Raw genomic sequence first — 26535 nt, 5'->3', positions numbered from 1 at the left:
ACATTTGACATAATTAGGAAAAAATTCTGTTATAATACAGCTCATTGTTATGTGCGTTTAAATACCTTGCAGGTGAAATCATACTTTTGAAAAGCAACAATTGGATACTGTGAAAGATTGATATAATGTAGGGTCCCTCTAACAGGGGACCCCCAACCCAGACCTGATGACCTCTAGACTCTTCTTGGCTGACAGGTAGATCTGAAGGCAGAGCTGGCGGCTGGTGTTTGGGGTTGGTTGTTAACACTGATGTCAAAAAGGAATTCATCAAATTACAGGATGTTATTTTGCTAGGATCTGAGAGCTTCTGCCCCAGGCTCCTTCCTGGTTTTAACTACAAGCAAAAGGAGGCCAAAGGAGGTGAAACGATTTGACTCTGGAAAAGGAGCCAGCCTCCCTGGCATTCCATGTTCCTTCTCAATGCCAAAGTCATAAATAGCTGTCATTTATCAACGTTTTCTTCTTGAGTGGTGTTTCAGATGATCAGCAGCTTTGAAAAGTGCTCATAAAAATAGGTCTAACTGGGCTTTGGGCAAATCAGAGAGAGCTAGCCATACATGAAACAACCCTCTTTCCTTTTTTTCTTTTTAATTTTTTTATTTTTTGGACTTGATATTCATAGGTCACATATTCGAAATCCATATTTATTTCTGTTTGAATTCTTTGACCATTTCATCGGTTGTGCTGAAAACTTGTGTCTCTGCCTATGTATGAGGACAGGGACTGTCTTGTGTACCTCCTTGGCTCCCAAAGCATCCAGCATAGAACCTGGTTAGAATGCAAATGGTGATATTTATAGCTAACATTTATGGATCACTTTCTGTTCTCCAGGCACTGTGCTCAGCCTCGTGCAAGGATTATCTCGGTTATACCTCACAGCAGCCTTATGGAAGAAAGGTCTTCTCATTATCCTCCTTTTATAGGAACAGAAACTGATGTTAAATATTTTGCCTAACACTCCTTGTGAAGTCGCAGAGCGGGGACTTGAACTCAGGTCATCTGAATCCAGATCATGCATGTATGACTTCTTAACTCTGACAAGTGGGCTCTTAAGGAAGGGGGATAGGATGGGAGAAGGTAGAAGGTCTATCCATGGACACTGATTGCCCTCGAGCTCCCCAGATTACCTGGCTTTGGAGAGAAGGAAAGAAAAGAAAAGAGATGAGAATAAAAACCGAAGGAGGAGTACCGCAGCATACTCAGAATCTTCTTGCTCAAAATTAGGAGTGTCAGTTTACTGACCTTGTGCTAGATTTTTATACAGTTACAGTTTTTAAATAGTGGACAAGTGTCCATAAGCATTCCTTGATAATGTGATGCAAGGCCAAGCAGCGTCTCTTCTCATACGGGGGTTTCAGGTATTTTTCTGAAGACACGGTGTTTAGTCCCTTCTTTGAAATGTAACCGGGAAAGGTGGAGGAGTGGAGAGTCTCTTGGGAACCGGAATACCTGGGATCTGGTCTTGGTTCCCCACAAACCTTCCAGGAACTGGCTGATCGTCTTTGATGGTGTTCCATGATGAAAGTGACTCCGAGGACCAGGATTCCTCCCATGCCCCGTCCCTGTGAATGCTCGTTCATTCTTCTCTTCACTTATTCAGTGAGCATCACTCAAACATGTATGGCTTTAGGATTGTCGTAGTGGATGGAAAATCCCCTGCGCTCAAGGAGCTCACAGTCTTGTTGGAGAAATAGAAGTATTTGAAAAATGGTGCCATGGAACAGGGTCATAAAAGAGGCATGTTCTTAGTCTTGAGGTAGCACAGAAGTGGGTATGAGAGTGATGAAGTCTAAGTGGAAAACAAAACACATTTGTCGCACACACAAAAAAGAAAAAAAGAAGAAGAAGGAGCACCCGGGTGGCTCAGTCGGTTAAGCGGCTGCCTTTGGCTGAGGTCATGATGCCAGGGTCCTGGGATCGAGTCCTGAATCAAGCTTCCTGCTCAGAGAACTTGCTTCTTCCTCTCCCTCTGCCTGCAGCTCTGCCTACTTTTGCTCTATCTCTGTCAAATAAATATATAAAATCTTGAAAGGAAGGAAGGAAGGAAAGGAAAAGAGAAAAGAAAAGAAACCTGGATGTTCTATAAGTTTTTCTCATTTTTTAGGCTAATGTTTCTTTTTCAGAAATAAACTAAAATTTAAAAATCACTCACTCCTGTCGATTGCAGGTTTTGGGGAATCCCATATAACACCACAATTTTTCTTCACTGGGGGTTGTTTTACTCATATTAGAAATGATGTAATTCATAAAACGGAGCCTATTCAATCCAAAACACATTTATTGGGGACCCCCAGGGGACATGTACTAGGCAGTGCCTTCTGTGGGGAGAAGCCTGCAGGGTTCACATTCAGACTGACTGTGAATGGTAGTTCTTCACTGATTAACCGTTGACATCGAGCGGCTTTTGCGTGTCTCCTGAGTTTTCTCAGCAGAAAGCATGGTACTTCACGAGGCTCCTGAGGAGATTTCAGGAGATGGTGCTCAGAAATTACCAAGCCTGGGCCTCCAGGAGCCTCGGGGAGGTAGGTGATACAGAGAAGGATAGATTCAGTCCCCCACTGCCCTCAGGGATTGACAGTCTAGGAATTTTGTAGTGCAGGAAAATCAGTAGCAAGATCTGAGTTCTGAGCTGAGCCCTGCCACCCATAGAGCCGCTTGCCACTGGGAAGGTTATGTCTCCTTGTCTGAAGTCCCTTCACGCAGTGCCAGCATCCCCCGTTGCTTATGCAGAATGAGAAAAGCTCTCTTGCAAGCAACCATGGGAAGATTAGCCTCAGCTGGAGGGATGGGCAACAGCGGTGCTCTCCAGACCCGTCAAGCTTGCATTTGAGTTGGGTTTGTAATGAGTTCCCCAGGAAAAGGGATAACCCATAGACTCTCTGGGGAAGAAAACTATCCTGGGGCCACGGACCCACTGTCTCGGATGAACTTGTGGTGGAAGGTGGCTAATGACATGGACAGTGAAATCAGACTGGGCAGTCTTGCTCCACCACTTGCCAAGGTGACCTCGAGGCTTCAGGATTTTGTGTAAAGTGGGGAGAACACCAGTGCCTGCTCGACAGGGCTGCTGTGAGTATGCAGTGAGGCCACGCCCGCAAGGAGGCAGACGAGTGCAGGGCACAGAAGCCACACACCCATCGTCAGTTGATACGATTTCCCAGGACACACAGGACTCTCTTCCTGAGTTCATTCCACTGATACGCATGCTGTGAGTCTGCAGGTCCCAGCACTCTACCTGACTCTTTTTTCCCCCTCTCCATCAGAAGGAACAGTCAGGGATCAGGGAGTGGAAGAGAGAATGGTTTTCTTTGGTCTCCAAATAAACCACGTACTTCTCTTTACTTCCTGAGGAGCACTTGAGTGGTTTACTTGGAGCATTTAAATTAAGTATATTTGGGAGCAGAATAGGCTTTTCATTTATTTATTTATTTATTTTTATCGCCTGAAATTACATGAGTGCACTTGGGAAACACTCACACAAGGCACATGACAAAAGCAGTCTTTATTTAGCTTCGGGAGAATATGGCAACAGCAGCCTAGCAGTAAAACACAGGCCATCAGACGCATCTCTCCCTCCTCTTGCCCCCTCCCACACCTACCCTGCAGTGCTTTCCTCTCTTCTAGCACTTCATTAAGATGATAGAAAACGAATTCATAAGTCATCAGGTAAAACAAGGCAATAAGAATACTTTCTTTCGCTGCCCGGGTTGGGAGAAAGATCTAACAGAGTAGCACTGTGCGAGGTCGAGTCAAGAGACAGATTTTGTAGGCGGTGGCGAAAGCCTTGGATGTCGTCTGCCAGGCTCAGGGATCTTAACGTGCAGGGAGATTTTCTCGTGTCTCAGTTTCCATTATAAACTCCCACATCAGGTCTGTTGTATGAATGAATTCAGAGGCTGCATCCATAACCACTAGTGCAGCTCCTGGCCCAGAATAGGAGCTCAGAAACGGTGTTCTGTACCTCGGTACCCACAGGGTAAATCTCTCCGGTAAATCTGGGATAATGGTACTTACTTTATAAAATTGTCCTGAAATTTAAAGAAGGCTGTGGGGAGTGGGGGGCATGCCTGGGTGGCTCAGTCAGTTAAGCATCTGACTCTTGATTTCAGCTCAGGTTGTGATCTCAGGGTCCTGGGATGGAGGCCCTCGTCTGTCCAGCGACTGGCCTCTGCTCTCAACAGGGAATCTGCTTTGCTCCTCTCTCTGCTCAGCTCTCTCTCTCTAATAAATAAATAAATAACCCTTAAAAAAAAAAAAATGAAAAGAGCGGTGGATATGTGTGTCCAAAATTCTAAATCTGTTCACTTAGCAAAGTGTCTGGTACATAGCAGATCTGTGTTCCTTTCCTTTCTTTTTCTTTTCTTTCTTTTCTTTTCCTCTTTCTTTCCTTCCTTCCTTCTTTCCTTGGGAAGTAGTATCAGAATCTATATCTCCAGATACGGTTTTCAGTATTCCCATATTATCTGAAAAGTATTGTCTACTATGATAGATAGCTCAGATCTTGGTAAGCACGTTACATGGCCTAGTTCACTGAATCCTCAGAGCACTAACACAGTTATTATCATTGTTCCCATTTTTAAGATGTGAAAACTGAGACCCAGAAAAGTGAATTACTTCAACAAGGTCTTAGAGCTGCTACGCAGCAGAGAGGTGAACCCAAATCTTTTTTTTTTTTTTTCCAAATATTTTTAGCTAGAACTCATGCTCCTGCAAAATAAACAAATTCCTGAAAACTAAGTAAACCCAAATGAAATTCATGCAGCTTATAACTCATGCTCCTGCAAAATAAATGCCCTGTTCTATCCTCTAGAAATTGCCTTGCTTTGAATGTCCTTCTTTATAGGAACTGTGTTCCGTGAAAATGAGGCTTTTATTTTACGGCCTTAACTCATTTCTGATCCTGACTTGTTTTCATTCTATTGGATGCAAGATACTGGTTATTTACTTCCAAAGTCCAAAATCATCACTCATGGATTTGACCTCACAAAGGATGCTTACAAGAATAAGCCAGGTCTCTGAAGAGGATTCCCAAATCTGAGATCTCCTACTGTGGGAATTGCTATGTGGCATCCCCCTCCCCCCTCTTTTTTCCTCCTCCAGGTGACTAATTTAGAGATATATCTGAGTCCTGGAATGAAAAGAGGTGTATTTATAGTCATACTTCACATAAAAAGCTAGTTCAAAGGGAACGAACATTGGTTGGTTATTCACTGTGCGTCAACCTCTTTATCCACAGCCCCTCCGTTTATTGCCCCTAACAGCCTGCAGTGTAGTTTTATTATTGCGCTGACTTCGCAAATGAGAAGATAAGGCCGATGATCAACAGAATAGAGATTCCAACCCCAGTTCACGTAGCATAAAGCATATTCTCTTCCCACCCTATTGCCCCTGTCCCATGAAGGCACTGGGAGCTTCTGAAGAATGCTGTAAGTTCCATCCCATCGGGTTGGGATGCTGGCTGGTGCTGCTGATCTTACCCCCAGAGAGCATCCCAAACTCCCCACCCCACCCTCTCTCCAGTGCACTGTTGGCCATCTTGCAAGTGTACCCCGTTGGTTGCAGGTAGGTGGGACAGAGTGAAGCCTGTACTTGGAGAGAAGTCTGCCAATTCCCTGATGACAGTGGGGTCCATAGTGCCATCCCTGTCCAGGAGAATAAGCCACCACTCTTCTTATTAAAGCATGCTACAAGGACTCCTGGCTTAACCCAGTCAGCAGTGCTCAGAGTAAGAAACTGCTTGAGGAGTGTGAGGGTGTTCAGCTGCCTTGATGGGGATGATGACAACAGCAAAGATGACGCATGCTTCCTTCAAAGCTGGGCACACACAAGTGTACGTATGTGTGTGTGTTTCCTGGCTCTGCAGAGGGGGATGTAGATTTCTGAGCAGCTCCACACAAAGAAACCCAGCGTTCTAAGTTTTGCCTTCATCAGACTCTATTCACTTTGAGATATCCAGGAATGGTTTTCAGGCTATTTGAGAAAATGAGAGGTGCAGATGGCGTGCACCGGGTCATGGTGTCAAATTGTAAGGAGGATTATGGTCCACGAACCCCAGAAATTGTGGGTAGAGGTGTGAACCTTTGAAATTCTAATTGCAGACCAGTCTGAGGAGGTATATACTTACCGGGGCACAATATCTCATTGTTCACATATTCCTTTCCTGGCCAGAGGAGATGGGGAGGAGGAATAGTATAACATAATCTCCAAGTGAAACTGAAACAATTGATGGCAGCATTTTGAGCTCTCAGGTGAATTCTGTTACGAAAAGAAATCCCCAGCTATTTACCACTGCAGCTAGCTTAGCTTCTCATAATAAACTTTATTCCTTGTATTGTAGAGTTAGGGGTATACACAGACTCTGCTTCAGCTGGGAGGGATCTGTGTGGTCTTTTGGCACGCCCCCTCTTTATTTCACAGGGATGGCACTAAGGCTTACGGTGACAGCATCGGTTATCAGGAGAGAAAGGTCAGCAATCCAGGGCTCTGGGACCTGAGGCAATTATTCACTGACTCTAGGCTTTTAATAACAGCTCATATTTATCAGGCATTTATATATGTCATACATGCAGGATGGAAGGAGCAACCAACCCCGGGAAGGTGACAGGCATTAGATGACTTGCAATATAGAGGAGGATAGCATAAATACAACATCAAAGTCAAAATTGATTTCCAGCCTAGAGGAAGTCCTCCTTGGAGTGGATGGAAGTCCAAGTACTGGGTGTTCTACTCCTCTGCTCCATGGGGAAGCACAGGGTAACTAAGTCCCAGAGCTTAATTAGCCCAAGCTAGTAGGAGCCATATTTGCTCCAAGTCACAGAACTTGAAGATGCAGGATGACTCTGTTAGTTTGTTAAAAAGAGGAAAGATTTTCTTCTGAGTGGCTCCTACTCCAAAAGCTAATTTTCTGTCAAGCACTGCACACGACCAAGTGACCTCCAGGTGCTGGTCTTCAGCTGCCGGCCCTTGCCATCTGGCTAACTCCCCAGAACCTCAACCTTGGTGTGTCCCAAACCAAACTTGTGTTTTTTTAATTTATTTATTTGTTTGAGAGAGGAGTGGGGGCAGGGCAGGAGGAAAGTATCTTAAAGCAGACTCCCAGATGAGTGTGGAACCCAGGGCTCCATCTCATGACCCAGGAGATCATGACCTCAGGGGAAACCAAGAGTCAGGTGCTTAATTGATTGAGTACATCCTAGCACCACCGCCCCAACCAAACTTTTAAAGTGCTAATGAGGAGAAAGTGAGAGCCTATTTATTTACTTATTTTTTAGACTGTCTCTCCACGTTCATTTCTTAGTGCTTTACTTTGCCAGAAAAAAATCTTTATTCACATACACTGCCTTATGAACTTCTCCCTATAGTTAGCTGAAACCCTTGCCTACCCCACATAGATGAGTGCTTTGCTGTAGGCAGAGTGCAGGGTCCTAGGGCCAACACAGGTAGATAAAACTCCTCGAACTCCTTTCATAATAGCTTTTCTGTGCACAAAGTTACTTTCTCATCCATGGTTCGTCTTCGTGTGAGGCAACTGAAGGTCAAGATCCCATAGCCAACAGGATGTTTCTGGGATGCAGTCTCTTGTTCTCTTTTCTGCTCAAGATGTCACCTGTGAGGCCTTCTCTGAACATGCTTACACTGTGGCACCTCCGTCATTGTCGTATTTTCTATGTACTCCATGTTCTATCACATGATTGGCTGGTTTTCTCCCTACTAGAAGGGAAGCTCTTGTGAGCAGGGACATTGTCATTACTGAATCTCCAGGGCACCTGCTCGGCCCTTAGTATTTGCTGACAGTGAGGTGATGCATTTCCATTTTACTAGCACTTGGCTACTTCTCTGTGCCAGGCCCAATGCTAGACAAGGTCCCTGCCTTGGGGCACTCCATTGTTGTTGTGGGTAAGGACTAGGGAATGGACACTTAACCACACCAGATGGCAGGAACTCAATCCTAGGGAGAGGCCACAGGGCCAGCCTTCCGCCCTAAGGGGGTACATTTGGAGATGAGTTTGTAAGACTGCTCCTATTGGCTTCAATTACAGGGGTCCTGAGAAGCTTCCCAAGGGCCTAGCTTTCTTCTTTTAAAAAAAAAATTTTTTTTTTTAACCGCAATCAGTGGTGAGAAATTAAATGGATTCTTTGGACATGTAGATCGAGCTAGTTAAAATAGCCATCTGCCAGGACCAAGGAATGAGCAATCTGTTGGTACTTTCTCGCTGAAATTTGGCATCTGCTGAGCACTGTACACCATTTGCCCCTCCGGAAGTGCCTTTTGCACTCCTGACCTGCATGTGTCCTGCGGGTTAAAAAAACTTACAGTGCAAATGGAAGAGTAGAAATGGTAATTAAAAAAAAAAAAAAAGCAAAAAAAAAAAGCAAAAATCCTTTCATTTGTCTTAGCATTTTAGCAACCTAAGCAAACTGCACCTTCCAAGTCGACGAGCGCCCTGCATGGGGACCAAGGGCGGGAGCCAGGCGAGCGCGCCGCTTGCAACCGGGACCCTGAGGCCGCCCCTGCTCCGGCGCCCAGTTCGCTCTGCCCGCGGCCCTCGCCGAAGGAGGCGGCTCTCCCGGCCTCGCTTCCTGCACCCACTCGGGACTAAAAAAGAACGCGCATAACTTTTTTTGGTCCGTCTTCTCGCAGAACGCAGGCGTAACGAGCTCGCTGAAGTAACCGCTCCGGGGGCGGTGCCGGGACGCGAGCTTCCTGAGCCCCGCAAGCCGTGCGGGCCCCCACCCCGGCGCCCGCGTCGGAACGCGACCGGGGAGGCAGCGCGGGGCGGGGCGCAGACGGGGGCGGGGCGGCGGCGGCGGCGGCCGGGGCGGGGCGCAGGCGGCGCGTGCGCAGAGCACTTCCTTGTTTGTCCCCGTGACTGTAGCGGGAGCGCCGCCTGCCCGCCGCCCGCCCGCCCGCGGGAGTGTGCGCTCAGTCAGTCGCTGCGCTCGCCGCCGCCTGTCAGAGCGTCTCGGGAGGCAGCGCCCGCCGACCCGAGCCCCCGCGTGGCGCCGCGCCCCCTCCCCCGCCGCCGGCATGAACACAGGGAGGCGGGTCCCCGAGAACCCTCTGCCTCGCGCGCCGCTCGGAGTTTGAAGGGCCCAGCGCCGAGCGCTGCCGCCGCCGCGCGCTCCGCCCGCTCTTTCTCCCGCCGCCGCCGGGGACGGGAGCCGCGCCAGGCCGGGCGCCGGGTGGCAGGCTGCGAGGGGCGTTCATGAGCCGCCGGGCGGCCCGCGGCCCCGGGAGCCTGCGCCGTGACTCACTCCCCGCCCCCGCTTGTGTCTCGCCCCCCCGGCAGGATGCCGGACCAGATCTCCGTCTCCGAGTTCATCACCGAGACCACCGAGGACTACAACTCGCCCACCACGTCCAGCTTCACCACGCGTCTGCACAACTGCAGGAACACCGTCACGCTGCTGGAGGAGGTAGGTCGGGGCCGGCGCGCCCCACCGGGACCCCGGCCGTTCCGCCGGGACGCCTCGATGACCCCCGCTGGCAGCCGGTGCCTCGCAGTTGAATTGTCTGGATTTCTGAGCGGGGAGGAAAGGGAGTTCGGGGGCTGGGGCAGCCACACCCCCTCCGGGATTCCCCCCTGCCCACTCCCGGGTGAAGAGGGGACTTAATATGGGCAGCCCCTTGCCCCATTTGCCGGGGCGCTGGATTCCCCGGGGGATGGAGGTGGGGAGAGGGTGGAGCAGGCTCCTGACACTCCTAGGAAAAAGAAGAGGGAAGTCCTCTCCCTGTCTTGGACCCTTCGTGGGTGCAATACAGCCTGCCAGGCTCTTTCCACATCCTTCTGACCCTGTCATAACCCGCGAAGTAAGTGATGTCAGGCCCCAGAGGGCAGAGGGAGGCGAAGCAACGTGGCCAAGGTCACCAGCAAGGAATTGGGAGATGGTCAGTGAATGCCCCTCTCCGTATCCCGGCTGTGCCAGGCAGGCTTAGCTGCAGAGGCCAGGGTCCGCGAACCAAAGGGATGAGAGGAGACTCTGGCTGCGATTGCTTCCACCCTAGGATTCCTCCCCATCCAGTCTCCAGTGCCTAAATCCCGGGTGGAAAGAGAGATCTGTGCAGACAGGTCCCCACCCAGCTCCCTGCACCGGAGGGTTTGGTTCCGCCGCCGAGGCTGCTGCGCCAGCAGGACTTGCCCGCAGGGCACACATAAGCTGTGAAGGGAGACCTGAGGCTGCCGGAAGAGCTGGCCGGATTGGGAGAAAGGGGGGCCTGAGACGGCAGAACAGCATGCCTTATCTAGACCCTCCAGAGAGGCATCGCGGGTGTCCTGGGCAGGACCAAGGGCAGAGCAATTTCCTTTACAATTTAAGTGAATTTAGTGATAGGACCGGGTGGGTAGGTAAGGAAGAACCCGCAAGCCCAAGAGTTGCAAAGCCTCTGAACCTCAGTAAAAATAGGGCATTTGCCTTGGAACTCTGCACCATCTGTAAGTGCCATAAAGCACCACTCCCCTCCAAACAAGCCAAGCCTATTTCAACTGAAAAAGACAGCACTGGGGGAACTTAGGAAGGCAGATCATTTTCCTGGGGTGGATTATCTTGTGGTTGGTTTATGTGAGGTTTGGGGACCTCTTTCTGATACAAACTCACCACAGCCAGCTCTCTGTAATATTGAGAAGCTTGGGTTTCTATGGGAAACTGCTCTTGATCCAAGCTTTGCTACTCACTCTTCAGGCCAGGTTATATGCAGAATTGGTACTCTGAAGCCTAAGGTCCTAAATTTGAGGAGGGGAGAAATTTCTTTTCGTGCTGGGTCCTGTCTTGTCCTCCTGGTGCAGTAAATTAGTCTGAACCTTTTATGCCAGTTGAGGAAGCTTTTAGGATTCTCTATGAAGTTAATGTTGGGTTATTGAACTGAATTTTGAAATTCATTTGGAGAAATATCAGCTAAGATTGTTGGAAAGCCAGAAGTAAATATGTTGGGGTGGGGGGTGTTCTTTGTTACCTGTCATTCTGTTGTGTTAACCTGATGTTTAGTGTCTGGGAATACTTGGGAGTTGCCAGGCATTCAACCTCATGATGGGTCTGTCCTTCACTTAATAGTGATAAATTGGAACATGCTGATACAGGAGCATTTTGCATCCTTTTTGTGTACTAATTGTGTATGCCTCCTGAAGGATGTGACATTGATGAGACTGAGTGGTTGTTTTCCTTCTAGATAAGTTCTTCAGTGCCTGCTAATAGAGCTGTCAGTTATTTTAACTTTCCCTTTCTGCACATTGAGATAGTGTTACTGTGTTCTGTTTGTGTAGGGTGTGGTAAGGGTAAGTAGCTGATAATGCTGTTTGTAGGGGTATATGTATTTCACAGCCACAGGAGAGGATAGAGTTAATGTTAATTAGATGCAGCTGCTCTAAATCTGTGTTTGAGGTAACTAAATTTAAATGTGAATGCAACAGATACATTTTTTTTTTTAAATAAGGTATACTGTTCTGCAGGGTTGAAAAATAGATCCAATCATAACACAAATGTGGTCACCTATGAATTTGAGGAGGAATTAGAAGTTCAAAAGTGTCATGTTAGAGTATGTTGATAATACTCATGCTCTCAAAAACATTACAGTAAGTGTTACAGTCAGAATGACACAATAATTTTGTAATTGTTTTTCTGAACTTCAGTATGGTACTGGTCAAGGATTCATTGCCCTAATCTGCATCTTTAACTCTTGACTCATAGGACATGAAGTTGGACTCATGAATGATGGCCTTTTGCATAAAGTGAAATATACCTGTTAGTTTCTTACTGATAGGCAACCACCAAGTTGAATTTTTATTTACCCCCAAGTTTGCATATATGGAAGGGGCACATTGTTAGAAATATCTTAAGTGGATCAGAATTCAGTTCTTAAAAAAATACGAGGCTTAAGGTTGTTGCCGTCAAAATGTAAGAAAAAGTTTTGGGGCAAACCACAAAATCTTGTTGGCATATGCTTCACAAGTGAGATACTTGGAAACTTTAAGAATGCTGTTTGTGTTACTTTGTGGTTATTCTTAGGAATAGTAGGACTTTTGGGTACTTTTTTGGTGATGTGGAAACTCGGGAATGGGAATTCATTTGCGCAGCTTGGAATTCTTTTCAAAAAATCATTTTCTAGTTCCAGTTATTAAATGCCTTCCTGTTTATTTACAGACTTTTTCTTTTCCTTTGGTTTCCTAATTAACCTGTAGTTGTCCCAGCTTAAAAAACTGTAGCTCTCTAAGCTTGGAACCCTAAATTAACCCACACTCCCCCCTTTTGGTGTGTCCCGTTGGCAGACTGCTTTGCAGATGTTGGTGGCTTTTATTTAAATCTCTCTGTGAAGATCACTGTAGGAAATGGGTCAGAAATGTGTAGTAAAAGGAGGCTAAGAGTTTGCTTCTGGGCTTCACCTTTGGGGGCAGAAGGTCCCACAGGACGTGGGGGTTACGGTTAGGCTGGTGCACACAAGTGGCTGCTATTGGGAAGCAGGAATGGATTAGCTGCTTGGGTTTCATCCTGAGGTCTGAGTGTTTTCCAAGCAAAAAGCCGGTGTTTTGCTTATTCAGCAGTGTGCCATTTTACTCGTGACTATTTGGAAATTATGAGTAGATGACTAGGAGACTAGGAGAAGACAGAGTTTTGCTGAGAAAGGAGGGGAAGCAGGCATTCCAGGACTATTGTTCTGGGAGACAATAGGAGAGACTTTCCACTTAAAGGCTTCCACTGGTCGATACTTAGTGCTTGGTGGAAGTCGATGTAATAAATGAAGGTCTGCTTGGTTATTTTATATTGGGTTAGCACTTTAACTTTTGTGATGATGGAGGGGGCATATCCTGCCCATTTACTGAACGACTGCTCTGTGCCAAGCCTGTTGTAGGCATGTGGCAGGCATGATCACAATTAAGCCTAATGTGACCTTTATGGAGGAGGGACAGTTGTTATCTCCATTTTACAGAGAAGAAAATCAAGACCTAGAGAGATGAAGCGATACATCCCCAAAGTCCCATGGCAGTGGAAATCCTTAAGCAATTAGAACATAAAATAGATGTTCCAAATGTTCACAAAGACGTATTTCAGTGGCTTTGTAGAGAATGTAAGAGGCTTCCCTTTTCATTGTACCTTCTAATTTTGATCTCATGAAATAGAGGTGCCTGAGTTCCTACATGGCTCAGTTTTTCTTCATGTTTCCATTCCAGGGAGTTCTTAATAGTAATACTTAAATACATTCCTTATTTTTTTTTCCTCTATGTTTTCAGAGACTTTGATATGGTTTTTCAGATTCAGGTGTGGGATCTTTTTGGGCATAATCTACGAATAGCATTCACTCGAAGCATTTTTGGGGAGCACCTGCTGGGTACAAGTCATTTTGCTAAGTGTAGCTGAGATATTGAAGTTGTTGTCTAGATTGTGTTATGGATGAAGTAATGGTGTTTGAGAAAGAGGTAAATAGGGCTGTCATTCTTAACAAGGTGGGAAGGGACAGTTTGCGGGTGGGGAAAATGATACTAGGGCATTCACCCCAATAATGCAAGGTGAATTACTCAAATTACCATCCATTTGGTATACAAACTGTCCAGTGCCCAGCAGTGTGTTATTACCTGGGGATAGTAAGAAGATCAACCCTGCTATTAATAAGTACTCCATCTAAGGGTTTTCTGAAGGGAGCTGACAATGAAGTGTGGGTCTTGCATGAGAAATTCACTTGTCTTAACATAAACACATGACATGCTTAGTCCCTCCTGCGGCCATAGAAATGTTTGAAGAATGAAGAAATGGATGAAGGTGTGGAATGCAGGTAGGCCTCTTTTCACCAGTTATTAGTGATCCTACTATGTGCAAACCCCATGCATACTATTATTTAATGTTTACCTGGGCCCTACTACTATGTTTGACCCATCTTCCCGCAGTTGAATCTTTTGCCCAAGGGCACACACATAGTAAGTAGTAGATTTGGGCATGGATCCCATTTCTGTAACACCCCTGTGCATACTAGTTAGACTACACCTGTATGTTTCTTCACCCTCCAAGTAACTTTTAATTTTTACTCATGTTCATTTGGACTTCATCTTCTGTGCTGATGACAGGAGGTCATTAATCTATGATAAATGCTTTTAGGTTCTCCAGTGTTATCTGTGGAATCTCACACATAGGGCCTCTGTGGCCAGGGCTTGAAGTCTGATCTCATTCATCGGGCTCCGAGTGTTCTGGAATGCAGTTGCAGTATTTCTCTTAAATTTTGAAAGCTGATAAACTAAGCAGCAAGGCTAGTTAGGTAGCCGCTCCTAAAGTTGGTTATGGTCTCAAAGTAAATCTCAGGCAGAGTTTAGATAAAATCAGGGTTAGTTCTGTGCATTGTTTGAGGTCAATATAAGATGCTTTCTTTGTCACTAACCTTTTGAAGATAAAACAGCAAAAGGTGAATAAGTCTTCCCTTGATGCTGCTCTCTTACGTAGAATTCAGGCTCTGTGGTCCAGCCTTTGATCCAGTTCGAAGGTACTGAGGATGAGTTTTCTCTGGACATAAGCAGCAAAGGTCAGTGAATGAGGAATATATTTATTTGCCTGCAGAAGCAGTGAGAAAAGGAAATTTCCTTTATGTACCAGAACTCATGTTTTTTCTAAAATAGGGCTCAAACTGTTAGCCAGATATTCCAGGCTAATGCTATTTGCCTTTAATATACATATTTAGGATTTAAAAAACATTTTCCATGTGTGCCATCTAATAAAACGCCTTTGTGGTAGCGTCCTTATTCTTTCTCATGTGAATACATTAAGGCCCAGAGAGGTAAATTACTTGATCAGTGTAACGCAAGATCTCTGGATCTAGAATTCTTTGTTTCCTCTGTATGTCACCATCTTTTGTGCTTCCTGTCTGCTAATTTTTTGTTCTATTTTGTTTTTTGTCTTTCAGGGCCCATAAAAATGACATGTACTGAATTTTCTTATCCCTACTTGATTTCTAGTGCTAGCGATAAAAGAGTTTAGGGTAGAGAAGAAAAAGGGAAAGGCAAAGACCACTCCTTTTCTCTGTTCTTCAAAGACCTCTTGTTGGATTGCCCTCGAAATTTCAGCTGTTTGTAGTTAGATGGTGCTGCCAGCAGTCGTCCCTGGGCTCAGCAGACGTGAAAAAGGCCCAGTGGCTTCCAGCTCTCCCCTGGCATACTTAGTTTGGGACTGTTGACCAGCCTGTCTTTGACTGCAAGCTGCCCACAGCCCTGGCCAAAGAACCACTGCTCTTGGTTGAGGCTGCTGGAGGACTTTGGCTGCCTGCCTCTGGGTTCCTGGTTGTCCACAGCCCTGCCTTTGTGCTGGGTGTTGGGAATCTCTAATAACTGAAGGCAAATGGAACCTGGAGAAAGTCTAAGCTGGTGCTTCCCAGCCAAGGAGCCTTGATCTCTGACGGGCCCATGGAGGTGGTGATGGGAGTCTAATAATCACGTGCAGTATTTCAGAAACAATAATAGATGCCTTAATAACAGGGTTCAGCATATCCCTCATGCCAGCTCTCTTTGGTTTTGGTCAAACTATATTAGCTCAGTGGTATAGCAAGGATTATCTTCTGCTGCTCAGAGGCTTGGATTTCCTCTGATTCCTGCAGTTGGGAAGATTCCTGCAGTTGGGAAGCCAAATATGATCTCACTCCTGTGATCGGTTTCCTAGAAGAATCTTCGAGTTTTGTATCCCCATGGGAGAAAACTCAGAAGGAATGAGGACTCACATAGACCTAACTTTGTCCTGTTATGGAGACTGAAGCCTAAGATGGGAAGGAAATTGGGCAGAGATCTGATTCAGGTCTCTCAACTTCCAGCCCAGGCTCTTTGCACCATGCTCTCAAAAAAGAGGTATGGAGGCTGTTTGTACACCGTGGTGGGTTTCTCTCTAAAACTTGCTTCTAGGTCAGAGGAGTGGAACGTAAACCTGATTTTCGGAACTTGGTTTTGCTAGCCAGTCTGCTCGTGTAAATTTTGGTCTTACAAGGTGTGCTTTGGGGCCACAGCAGCCTTCCCTGATGCTAAGTTAAGAGGCTTTTGTCAGAAGCCTTGTGGGTTCTGGATGTTCAAACACTACGCAGACTTTTGCCTTTATATCTGTGAGTCAAGGGAGCCTCAAGAGAGGTGGTTTCCATTTATGTAACCTAGTCATTTAGGGGCTAGAGCCAGACATTGGCCTGAGCCATTCCCATATGTAGTAGTTAAACATGAGTAAGTCATGGGCTCGAGACCACTTTGCCATCTGAGCCTCAGTTTCCTCAGTGTTAAAGGAGATACAGGCGAGGCACTCATCACATGACTTCATCGCTGGTAAAATGTGGCCTGATGAATGTCAAGGTCTGACCAGTCAGGATTAGTCAACCTTCCTTTTGTGGGGGTGGGGAGGAAGGAAGAGGCATTCCTTGGTAGGGAGATGGGTAGAGTTCTCTCCATTGTGAACCAGTGGCAACACTTAGGTTCCCTTACCTGGGTTCATTGTACCCTCTTGTCAGGCACGTTACTGAACTTTACTGTGTGTCAGTTCCCTCCTGGGGATCGAACCTCTCCCTTCGGATAGTGCCTTTTCTATGGTAAGGGCTCTAGAAAGAATTGTTCTTACTATCCTCATGTTGTTGCTGTTCATTACTGTTGGATTAGACCCTCGAATGTGTAGCTGAGAGGACAAGACACTTGGTCGACTCATTTCAGGACGGTGGGTGATGAAGAGGTCAGATGATGGAGCCAGCTGTGGGCCTTCAAAGAGCTAACTGGGTGGTGGAAGCGTAGATGAGACTGGAGGGAAGGCCGGGGCACCAGTAACACTTGCACCATTGGGGGTCATGTGACAGTCAAAGCCAGTTTCATCTGAAGGAGACCGACCCCTCAGTTTTCTATAGACAGCTCTTGGTGGTTGAGGTCAGGGAACCACTGACCCAGACCAGCCTGAGGGTTGGCCCAGTTGGGCTCTGCTGGTGTCGCCTCACTCTCTGGGCTTCCTTTGTGCCTGCAGATTCTTTCTGTTTCCTCCCTCCCCCCACTTTCTCTCCACTGGTGCATCAAAGCCATGACAGTGCTGCCCCAATTGATTTTTGCTGGGGCTGTGGGGTAAGGGGCCACTTTTTCTGTTATGTCATAAATGCAGGTACTTGATTCCAGTCATTTGTGGGGAGCTTTGGGGGGGAAGCGTTTATGCCTTGCCTCTGACTGGGACAGAGCATGGCAGCTACGTTGTATGCTTTACTGATTACAGCCTGAAGCTCTGAGGCCACAAGGAATTCTATTTTGGTTTAGAGGCAGGCGCCTGAAAGTGAAAAGGACTTATCCTTGGATTTACATTTCATTGTGTCTCCTAGCTTCTTTTCAGTGTCAGGAAGATGAGTTTTAATTATTTGTGAGGCAGGGGTTCGGTCAGATCTGGAAGCACTTGACCCCACTTGGTCATAACAGAGTCTGAGAGTTCACAGTAGGTTCTTCCAGCCCAGAGACCATTCTGAGCAGCCCGGTGTTGTGGTGCTGTTTGTGGTCACTTACGTAAGAACTGAATTTTAATGCTGAGGCTATGGTGTAATTTTCCCCAGAGAACTGGAATATATGTCCCTTTGATAAGACAGCACCCGATTCAACCATCTAGAAGTTAGAAAAATAAAACCAGAACATCATGCATAGCGACTACATTTTGGTACCAACTGCTGAAGAAAGCAGAGTTGGCTACGTCAAGCTGGATCACCCCTTTCACGGCCACACGTGCTCTGGATGGAGAATAGAAGCTCTTCCAAGCCCCTACTACTAATACAGCTTGGATACCTTGTATTTCTGTAGCATTATGCTCAGGGGCAAGAGCCAAGACGGCCATGTCTCCAGTGCTCAGCCTAGCACCTGACCTGATGACTGTGTGATAAAATAAATTTGACAGAGCTGAAAGAGGCCTTTAGAGACTGTCTGGTTCAACTCCTCTTTTCTAGGGATGATGAAGTTAGGCTCTTCCATTGTAAGTAACAGATTCTACCACCCCTCCCCCTGCCCCCAACAAAACAACATACAGCTCGTTTAAGCACAGTAAGGACTTGCTTTAAAGACTCATGGGGCTGTTTCCTGGAACATGAGGGGCAAGAATGATAGGACGCGTGGAGATTTTCTTCTGGGCAGATGGCAGAGGATGGCAGCCCAGGCCCTACCTGCCCCCTCATTCCAGTACCCTGCACTGAGTCTCTGAAGCTGATTGACACAGCTGGAAGGATGGGACTGGTCCAGCTTGGGTCAGGATTACCCAAGGATGGCCACTAGTCCAGTCATTTTTGGCTAAATTTCTGGGCTTATCTGATGGGCGGGTCTAAGCCCTCACCTTCGTCAAGGACTGGGTATGACAGCGATCGTCAGGGAAGAGTCAAGAGGGTGGGGAAGCTCCTTCTTTGTACACCCAGATCACACAGCAAAACTGGGACTTGGATCTGGATCTTCTAGCCACAGTGTCTTCGTCCTTGGCGTGAGAGGGAAATGGAGACCACAGCACTTCACAGGGTTATCAAGAGAACGAGCTACATGCCTAGTAGCATCCAGTGAAACCAGGAAGATGTGTACTTCTCTGCCCTTCCCCCTGGAAATCTCACCTCCTCTTGACCCTTCTGCAGTGTATTCATTTGGGACATTTTGAAGGGCTGTGGTCAGAGCACTGTGCTGCCTAGTTGTAGCTTTCCTGATGTGGTCAGGAAAGACCAACATTCCACACAGGGTGTGGGTAGAGAAGAAACACGCCATTGCCGTTTAAATCCACAGTGGTGACGTGGTGCTCAAAAATAATCCTCCATAGATACCCAGGATGGATGGAAGACTGCAGAGCAGCTAGGCTCTGCTTGGGAAAGTTTCTGTTAAGTACCAGGACTGCCAAGGTCCGACGAGGACGGATCGTTTTCCTTCAGCCATTAAGTGGCTTCTTCTCTGACCAGTTACACACAAAATAAAATTCAAGCATCTTCATTGTTTCGAAATGTGGGAGTCTTCCTTTATGTTTCATTAATCATTTTTTTTATGAAGTCCATTTCCTTTTCTTTGTAATGTTTATTCATGTTAATAGCACTTACATAAAATTAGGTACTCCTTATTTCCACAAAGTGCAAATCAAAATAAGCATTCACTGCTGGCCCAGCAGCTGCTGCTGCTTTAATAATGGTAATATTTTTCATAGCAAGGCAAGCAAACGCACTGCCTCAAAGTAAATAAAATGGTGCCAAGTCAAAATAATGCCATCACCGTCCCAAGGCGTCCTCATTTTGTGTTTAAGAATTTTTACAATTTCAGAATCGGCCAACGCTACAATGAAGCACTTTTCCCTATGCTTGGTTCTGTGATGGATAATTGACATATATCATCTTCCTCAATCCTTCCAGCAGCTCTGTGGGGATGGGTGCTGTTTTCCCATTTTACAGAGGACAAGCTAGGCTTAGAAAGGATTCAGCCCAATCCAGGCTCTTTCTTCCTTCAATTTGTTCTCAAGCAAAAATACTTTATATTATGAATGGAATACTAATGAGATAGAACAGTCAGGAAAAAGGCTTCAGCTGATGCATGAGTTATTTAGGTTAGAGTTGAGTAAGAACTTCCTGACAGTAAAATACCAACTGGATGACCATGGAAACAACACATTTCCCTCTGATTTTAGGATAGTTTTGTTGTTGATTGGCTAATGAACTAAATTATGTACTTCTGTTCATACATGTCTTCACTTTAGTAGTTTGTAAGTACCGTGGAGCCAAGGATCCCCCTCTCTTTTTACCTAGTTGGCACTCAGAAATTCGACAAAAATAAGATTGTGGTAAAGCTATTTGATTTGTAATTGTTGAGGCAGATCTGGTAAAGGTTTTCCCAATACTGCTGTCCATCTCTGTACTTTAGTTATGTGGCTACTGATTGCGTAGAGCAATTGGAAAAACCCTCCATTACCAAATTTCCTGAAGGTTGTGCCCCAGATTTATGACAGACCTGGATGCTGAGCGAGAGTCTTGGTTTGTCCTTTTGGTGTCTGCCACCTGCAGGCTTTCGTGGGGTGGGCGCGTTCAGTAACGATGACTACCCTCACTGTTTGTGTTCCCAGCTCTGTAGTGGGTGCCTTAACATAGGTTATTTCTCATCTTCCCAGTCCCCAGGTGGCACATGATGGAGCCAGGAATCAGGCTCAAGTCCGTAGGGTTCCATGGCCCACACCTTCCCTCCACCGTGCAGCTGCCCCACTCTGTGGTGATCTAGCTGCAGAGTGCAAGGGGATGGCAGTGAGTCAGGTTAGCGTTTACTTTCTTAGTGGAAACAAACGCACATACACACACACAAACAAGACAGGCTTCTGCCAGTGGAAAAGGAAAGCATTTCCCCTCATTTGTTTCCTTTGAGTGGGAGGCATTTACATTTAGATAATTTACAGCCCTAATCGGGGGCAGCCAATTCATGATGTTGTATCAAAGGTATAAATGAGAGAATTGGCATTTTCAGAAAGAGTTGACCTCTCTGATTTTTCTTTGAGTGGCAAGTAATGAATTATATGATTTAACAGGCAATTGCGCTCTGTGTTTACTCTCCAGCATTTCTGTACTCTGTTAACTGTTTTCCAAGTACTTTCTTATGTGTTGTCTCTTTTCATGCACACAACACTGTTGGGCAACAGAGACACCTTTTCCTCATTTGTGAGATGAGAAAACAGAGTTAAAGTGGTTTGTCGGTAGTCACAAGACTGAAAAAGTATGCTGAGGTCACACTGTTACCAGCCTCCTGTTTCTGAAAGAGACGGGCTTGCATGGTGGGAGATGTTTTGCCAAGTAATTTTTAACTGAAAGAATGCCTTTTGAATTTAAAAAAAACAGAGATTTTTTACTCTTTGCATTATTAGATTCCTCTCTGGATGCACACACACATAAAACTTTTGTGGTCCTCCCCCCACCCCCCTTAGTAACTCAGCCCTTCAAGTGGATTTTTGTTTTGTTTCTGCTTTGTTTTATTTTTATTTTTTTAAACTTTTACACCAGTGCAAAAGCAGGAAGTCTGGTGTCATCCTCTACATAGCTGTCGCCCAGTTTCACTGTGATCTGTTCTTGGTCAATGTTTTCATCTTTACCTTCACCCTGGATTTTTTAAATCAATCCTAGATACTGTTTTATTTCATTCATAAGTATCCTAAAAGATAAGGACTTGGGGAGGAGCAGGGAAGAACCACATTACCATTATTACATCTGCAGAAAAGGTAATTTTCTCAAGATCATTAGGTATTCGCTGTTCAAAATGATTTTTTTCCCCTTTAAATAGTTTGGTCAAATCAGGATCCAAATGAAATCCATATGAAATTGGCTGGTGCATATTTAACATTTCCTTTAATTTGTGGGTATCCTTTCTTTTTCCCCTCTTGCAGCGTTTTATTGAAGAACTGGGTTGTTTGTCCTCTAAAGTTTCCCAGAGTCAGGATAATGGTGATTGCATCTTTCTGGTGTCATTTAGAATGTGCTGCAGTCTATTCTTGACAGACTTTTGTTCTTTCCTCAGAGCTTTTTCATAGGAAAGAATGAAAGGAATGCATTCCCCCTTGTAGAAACTAGGAGGAAGCATACAAAAGGAGATTTGAAAGTACATAATCCCGCCATCTAGAGATAGCCAACTCCATCCCTTTAGCTGCTGCTTCCAGTTAACTGTGTCCGGCTTATTTTCATTTCACACATCATGAGCTTTTGCCTGTATCATTAAAAAGTCTTCAGTAACATTTTATAAGGCATTTCATTGTACTAAAGGATTTTCCTCCTTCCCTCAAGTTGCCTCCACTGAGGAGTTTATGTGTTTTAAAAAGTTGACCCAGCAGTTGCCCCAAGAGAGGACCCGCTGTTGAAGAGAAAGCAGTAGATACTTGTATCTGTCATTATCTGCACGATAGAGTCCTAGAAGTAGAATTACCAGGTCAAAAGCCAGGTCTGTTCATAGATTTCTGAAGCACTTGCCATGTAGCCACAACCCCCTGCGGAAGGTGCTTTGTGTCATGTTGCACCCCTAGCCCTGTACCATCTGTGAATAGCTTCTCTCCACACATGGACAGCTTTGAGTGAGGCCACAACCTGAGTGTTTCTCCGAAGGAGAACAGTAGGTTTTAAGTGTGCTCTTGCCCTCTTTTATGTGTCGTGTGCTAATGTCATCATGAGTCGAGTGAAGAGAAATGGTGAGGGTGGGTGTTCTCAAACTGTCTGCCTAGCAGAGTGGACAGCTGAGAGCCATCGTCGTCTCAGTGTCATGGGGAAGTGGCCAGCTCCGCCTTACCGGCCCACCAGCCCCTTCCTGGGGTCTTCTTGGTCCTGTATGGCTTCTCTGCCGAAATTCCCGCTAACCGGGGAAATACGTTTGTGGGTTCAGAAACATGGAAATAGCATTTACTGTGGAAAGGGGGCATGCACGGAAGACCGCATGGAGTCCAGCTCCTGACCAGGCTCTTCGTAGCCACAGAGAGCTCCTCTCCTGTCTCCCTGGCTGCTTCCATACTTTTACTTCCCTTTATTAACTCCAGGGACCTTTTCTCCAGCAGAGAAACTTTTTCGGGTTAGCAAGTTCTTTTGCAGACCCAAGTACTGCCATATCATTCGTGCATGGTTGTGAGTTAGCTGGATTGTTTTCTACCTAACAATTGAGAAGTAGGGAGGGGGAATGTTTGGGAGAGGGTGTTCCTCCAGAAGTGAGGTGAGCCTGCGGGTTCTCTGGGGTCTGGCCATTGGGAGCAACCTAAGGGAAGGAGGCTCTGGAGGAGAAGTTGCCAAAGCAACTTGAACTTGCCTTTTCTGAGAGATGGCACATAAATTTTTAGAAGCCAGGTTGTATTTCACGTTTCTCCTTGAGATGGCCCTTGGCTAGGGAGCCTCATCACTTTGTTATGTGACTTTGGTACAAGATAGGTTTGTAAGGAGGTTTTCCTGGGCTAACCTGGAAACTCAGTCACGACTGTTTTTCTGGGGTTGTGCTTTTCCAGTTCCAGAGGTTTCAGGGAGTCCCATTCTCAAGTCTGAAATTGCTTCTGAGCATGTCAGGTCTCCACTTCCCTGGCAAGTCCAAGAAGCAGCTTTCAGGATTATTTTTCTTAGGGGGATTTCAGCATAGAGTGGACTAATTTAAGTCAGGGTCTGCTCTGGTAGAATGTACTGGGTTCCCTGCTAAGTACTTGATATGTGATATCTTACAAACTCCTCAGAGCACTGGGACAGTAAATAGTAGTGCCCTCACTTTTTCGGATGAGAAAATTGAGCCGAGAGAGAGAGATTTGACTCAGGTGTACAGTCAGTGGGGAAGCTGGAGTTTGTGTTTCTGAGGCCCAGGGTCTTTGCGTGATTGGTACCATCCCTGCCCATTTGGAACCCTTCTTTCTCCTCCTGCCCCTTTAAGACTTCTTGCTTCCTCTTAGGATATTCTCCCCCAGGATATTCTCCCCATCCACCGTGATTGCCCTGACTGAGGACCTGTGTCTTCCTTATGAAAGTCTGCTTTTAGGTAACTGCCCTGGAAGAGGATGTCACCGATGATTCACTGAAAGCATTAATGTGATAAGGCAGAGTAACAGCTTCCTCCCCCCAGAGCTTTATGTACTTCTAACAGTATGTGATGCCCTGACGCAGCAGAATGGTGGGCTTTCAGGCATTGTGGGGAGGCGACTGGGAGGTAGTTTTAGGTGTTCAGCATGGGCATCCCCTCACACCTTACAGTGTGGCTGGCTGCCTCCCTATATGTCAGTCCAGTGAGCCGTTAGAAACAGTGTCAAGTTAAAGACACTGCATAATTTAATCTTTAATCTCAGCCTTAGGAGGTAGATTCACAGGTCCCTGCTCTACAGATGGTGGAAACAGAGACTCGAAGAGGAGCCAAGTTCTTGACTGCTCTGCTTGCACTTCTTCCCTAGGATCTCACACTGCTGCTTGGTCAGGTCCCCTTCTGGTGCTAGACATTGTGGGCACTTCGCCCAGGCTTGTTCTCGCAAGCATGAGTAATGGTCGGGAGCCTGACATTGTGACACTTGCATCATAAATCCATTTTGGGGAGGAGGGTGGCCTTCCCGGTGCCCTGCGCCTACCCAAGCATGCTGCGGGTGGTGGGCGTGCTTTCCTCTGGAGCTGTCAGTTGAGAGCTTAGTGTTGATTTCACTTCCTGCCGTGCACACCATGTCACTAAATCACTTGACTTAGTGACTTAGCTTGATCTGTTAGCACCCCCCACCACCATGTGGCATTACTAAATCATACTAAATACTGTTTTTTTTTTTTTTAAACCCCAGAATAAAAACAAAAACAAAACCTACCCCATAACAGTCCCTTCCAAAAAAACCAAACCTGGTATATTACGTGAAGCCTTCTGGAAAGTTTCAGCATCCATTGTGGCGATTGAGCAGTGTTAAGCATTCAGGAGCCATTTTCATACTATAGTAGCCACAATTTATTTAGCTTCTCTTTGGAGCCCAGTACTGCGCTAAATTCTGTAGTTAAATATGTTAAATATTTCTTTTCTCTTTTTTTTTTTTTTTTTTTTGGTAGGTAAATATTTCTAACCCTTAAAACAGCTTTGCATGAGTTTCTCCATTTTATGGGGAGAGAAGTGATACTTCTCTCCCCATAGGTAAGATCTGTAAACGCCCCAACCCCAGCTACGGTATGTGGGAGAGCCCATTTTCAAACCAGGCCTGCTGCACCCACAGCCTGTTCAAAGGAACAAGGACCTGGAATTGGAAACATTTTAAATTCATTGTTTAAGAATATATATACATTTTATGCATTGAGTAGAAGAGTATGAATACCAAAAATAGCAGTTGTCAGAAATTATTTTCTGCTTGTGCCCTTTCCCCTGGAAACATAGTATGAAGGGAGAGAGAGAGATTTGCTCCACACCCAACATAAATTGTTACCCAGGGTGAGTTAATTTGTGTTTATTTCTGCAGCGGTAGTGGTCTCTTCCTGAGGGCCTAACCTCACCTGACTGTCCTGTAGGCTACGTTGCTACATGGCTTTTCATTTCCTGGAACGTTTTCCCTTTGCCTTGCAGCCACTCATTTTTTCTCACGACTATGTGGTAATTGGAAAACATTCCCTTGTTCAGGATCACTCCCATCTCCAGCCTTTCCTTCGTATAGAGTCCACTGCGCTGAGATGCTGGTTCCAAGCCTGTGGAATTACTGCTGAGGACAGGACTTTGTTTTATTCATTTGTGCGTTCCAGAGCCTGGGAATCAGTAGAATGAACCCCGTTTGAATGAAGGCACACCCGCCTACGTTCACGGGCGGTGAAGATTAGGGTGAAGTAAACCCTAAACCTCGTTTTGTGTGTACAGCACCTCATAGTTCACAAAGAATTTCTGTGCATGTTATCTTATTTTGTGGGGGTACCAGTGAAGAAACAGTAGCTCAGAGAAGGTAACTTGCTTAAAAGCTCACAGAGGGGGAGTACTGATTAAATAATGGCTCCTAGTGAGGTGACTAGCGCTTCTGGCTTTTTCCTTGACAAAGACCAGATTTCCCCTTTAAAAGCCTCCCTGATGAAAAGTTACTCTGTCTGTATTTGTTAAGCTTACCTAGAACTCCTTGAACTTGTGAGTTCATTTCCCACTCTGCCCTCCGGTGGAGGAATCAGTGCTGTTTTGTCCCCTGCCCCCACCTGGGGAGTTTGTTTGTCAGGCCAGCAGCCCCAGTTCAGGACCAGGCACCCCACAGTAGGAGCCCAGCAACAGCTGCCCGGGATTGTCAAGGAGGTCTGTGGTCTGTTGGAGCTGCGGGCTGGAACTGTTCCATACAGGTGGGCATGACCGACTAGACTCGCGGGGGGTCGTGCAGAATGTTTGCTAGGGGGGCTGTGGGCACCAAAGCTTTTGGGGAGTCATTGGGATAACATTCTTGGAGGAGGGTCCCCCTTCTTATTTGCTGAACGCACATCTGTTGCTGCTGCTGGGTGCTCTTTCTTGGACCTTTTCTGTATGCAGAGTACTTTAATTGAGCAGTTCATTTTTAGGAAGCGCTTGCTGTGTCACATACTCTTCTAAGTTAACCGCATTTGCTTGTTTAAACCTCAAAGCCACCATAGGAGGTAGGTACGGTTCCATGTCTAGCACTGCCACTTACTAACTGTGCCATTTGGGGCAAGTTACTTGATGTCTCTGTGCCTGAGGCGTCTGTCGCCAGCATCACCTGTGAATGGGTGCTTTCTTCTCAGCTGTAATGTTTATACTGTCCTTTTGCATGGGGGCTCTTGTGAGGAGTGGGCAGATGCAAGTGAAGGATCGTGAGCTCCGTCATGGTCTGATCCCCCAGTGCCACAGCGCGTGACCCAGGACAAGCCACTTCGCCCCTCTGGCCCTGTTTCTCCAGGGGCTGAGTACGTATTGCAGGGATGGTTGGGAGGCTGGACAGAGATCTGGCCTCTGGGCACCGTATGCGCTGCATGTTGGCACATGGTACTTGCTCCGTGTAAATGGTAGCTGAAACTCAGGCCACTCCATGGGGAAGCCCTCCCCACAGTTTTATGTGTACATTAGATTATAGGTTCATGGAGGTCCTCTTAGCCAGGCTGGCCACTATTCTAACTTAGGACAGAATGTTTTGGCAAAAGGGGAGTTTTCA

The 26535-nt window shown here is 46.3% G+C and overlaps 1 protein-coding gene and 1 long non-coding RNA gene across 5 annotated transcripts in view; both read left to right on the top strand.

The window, feature by feature from the left end:
• Positions 1 to 26535, top strand: part of ASAP1 (ArfGAP with SH3 domain, ankyrin repeat and PH domain 1) — a 350132-nt gene that overhangs the window by 67031 nt on the left and 256566 nt on the right. For all 4 annotated transcript variants that reach the window (XM_045078132.1, XM_045078133.1, XM_045078130.1 and 1 more), the window contains exon 3: positions 9291 to 9417. In XM_045078132.1, coding sequence (XP_044934067.1) covers positions 9291 to 9417 — 127 coding nt within the window. The remainder of the gene's footprint in view (positions 1 to 9290; positions 9418 to 26535) is intronic.
• Positions 9424 to 18908, top strand: LOC123391472. Its single transcript, XR_006606192.1, has 2 exons — positions 9424 to 13759; positions 14876 to 18908. It is a non-coding gene; the product is annotated as an uncharacterized LOC123391472 (long non-coding RNA).

Source organism: Mustela putorius, unplaced genomic scaffold, assembly GCF_011764305.1.
Source record: "Mustela putorius furo isolate JIRA1106 unplaced genomic scaffold, ASM1176430v1.1 tig00000228_pilon_pilon_pilon, whole genome shotgun sequence".
Classification (NCBI taxonomy): Eukaryota; Metazoa; Chordata; class Mammalia; order Carnivora; family Mustelidae; genus Mustela; species Mustela putorius.
The sequence above is the reverse complement of the archived record's forward strand: the minus strand, read 5'-3'. Positions and strand labels throughout refer to the sequence as shown.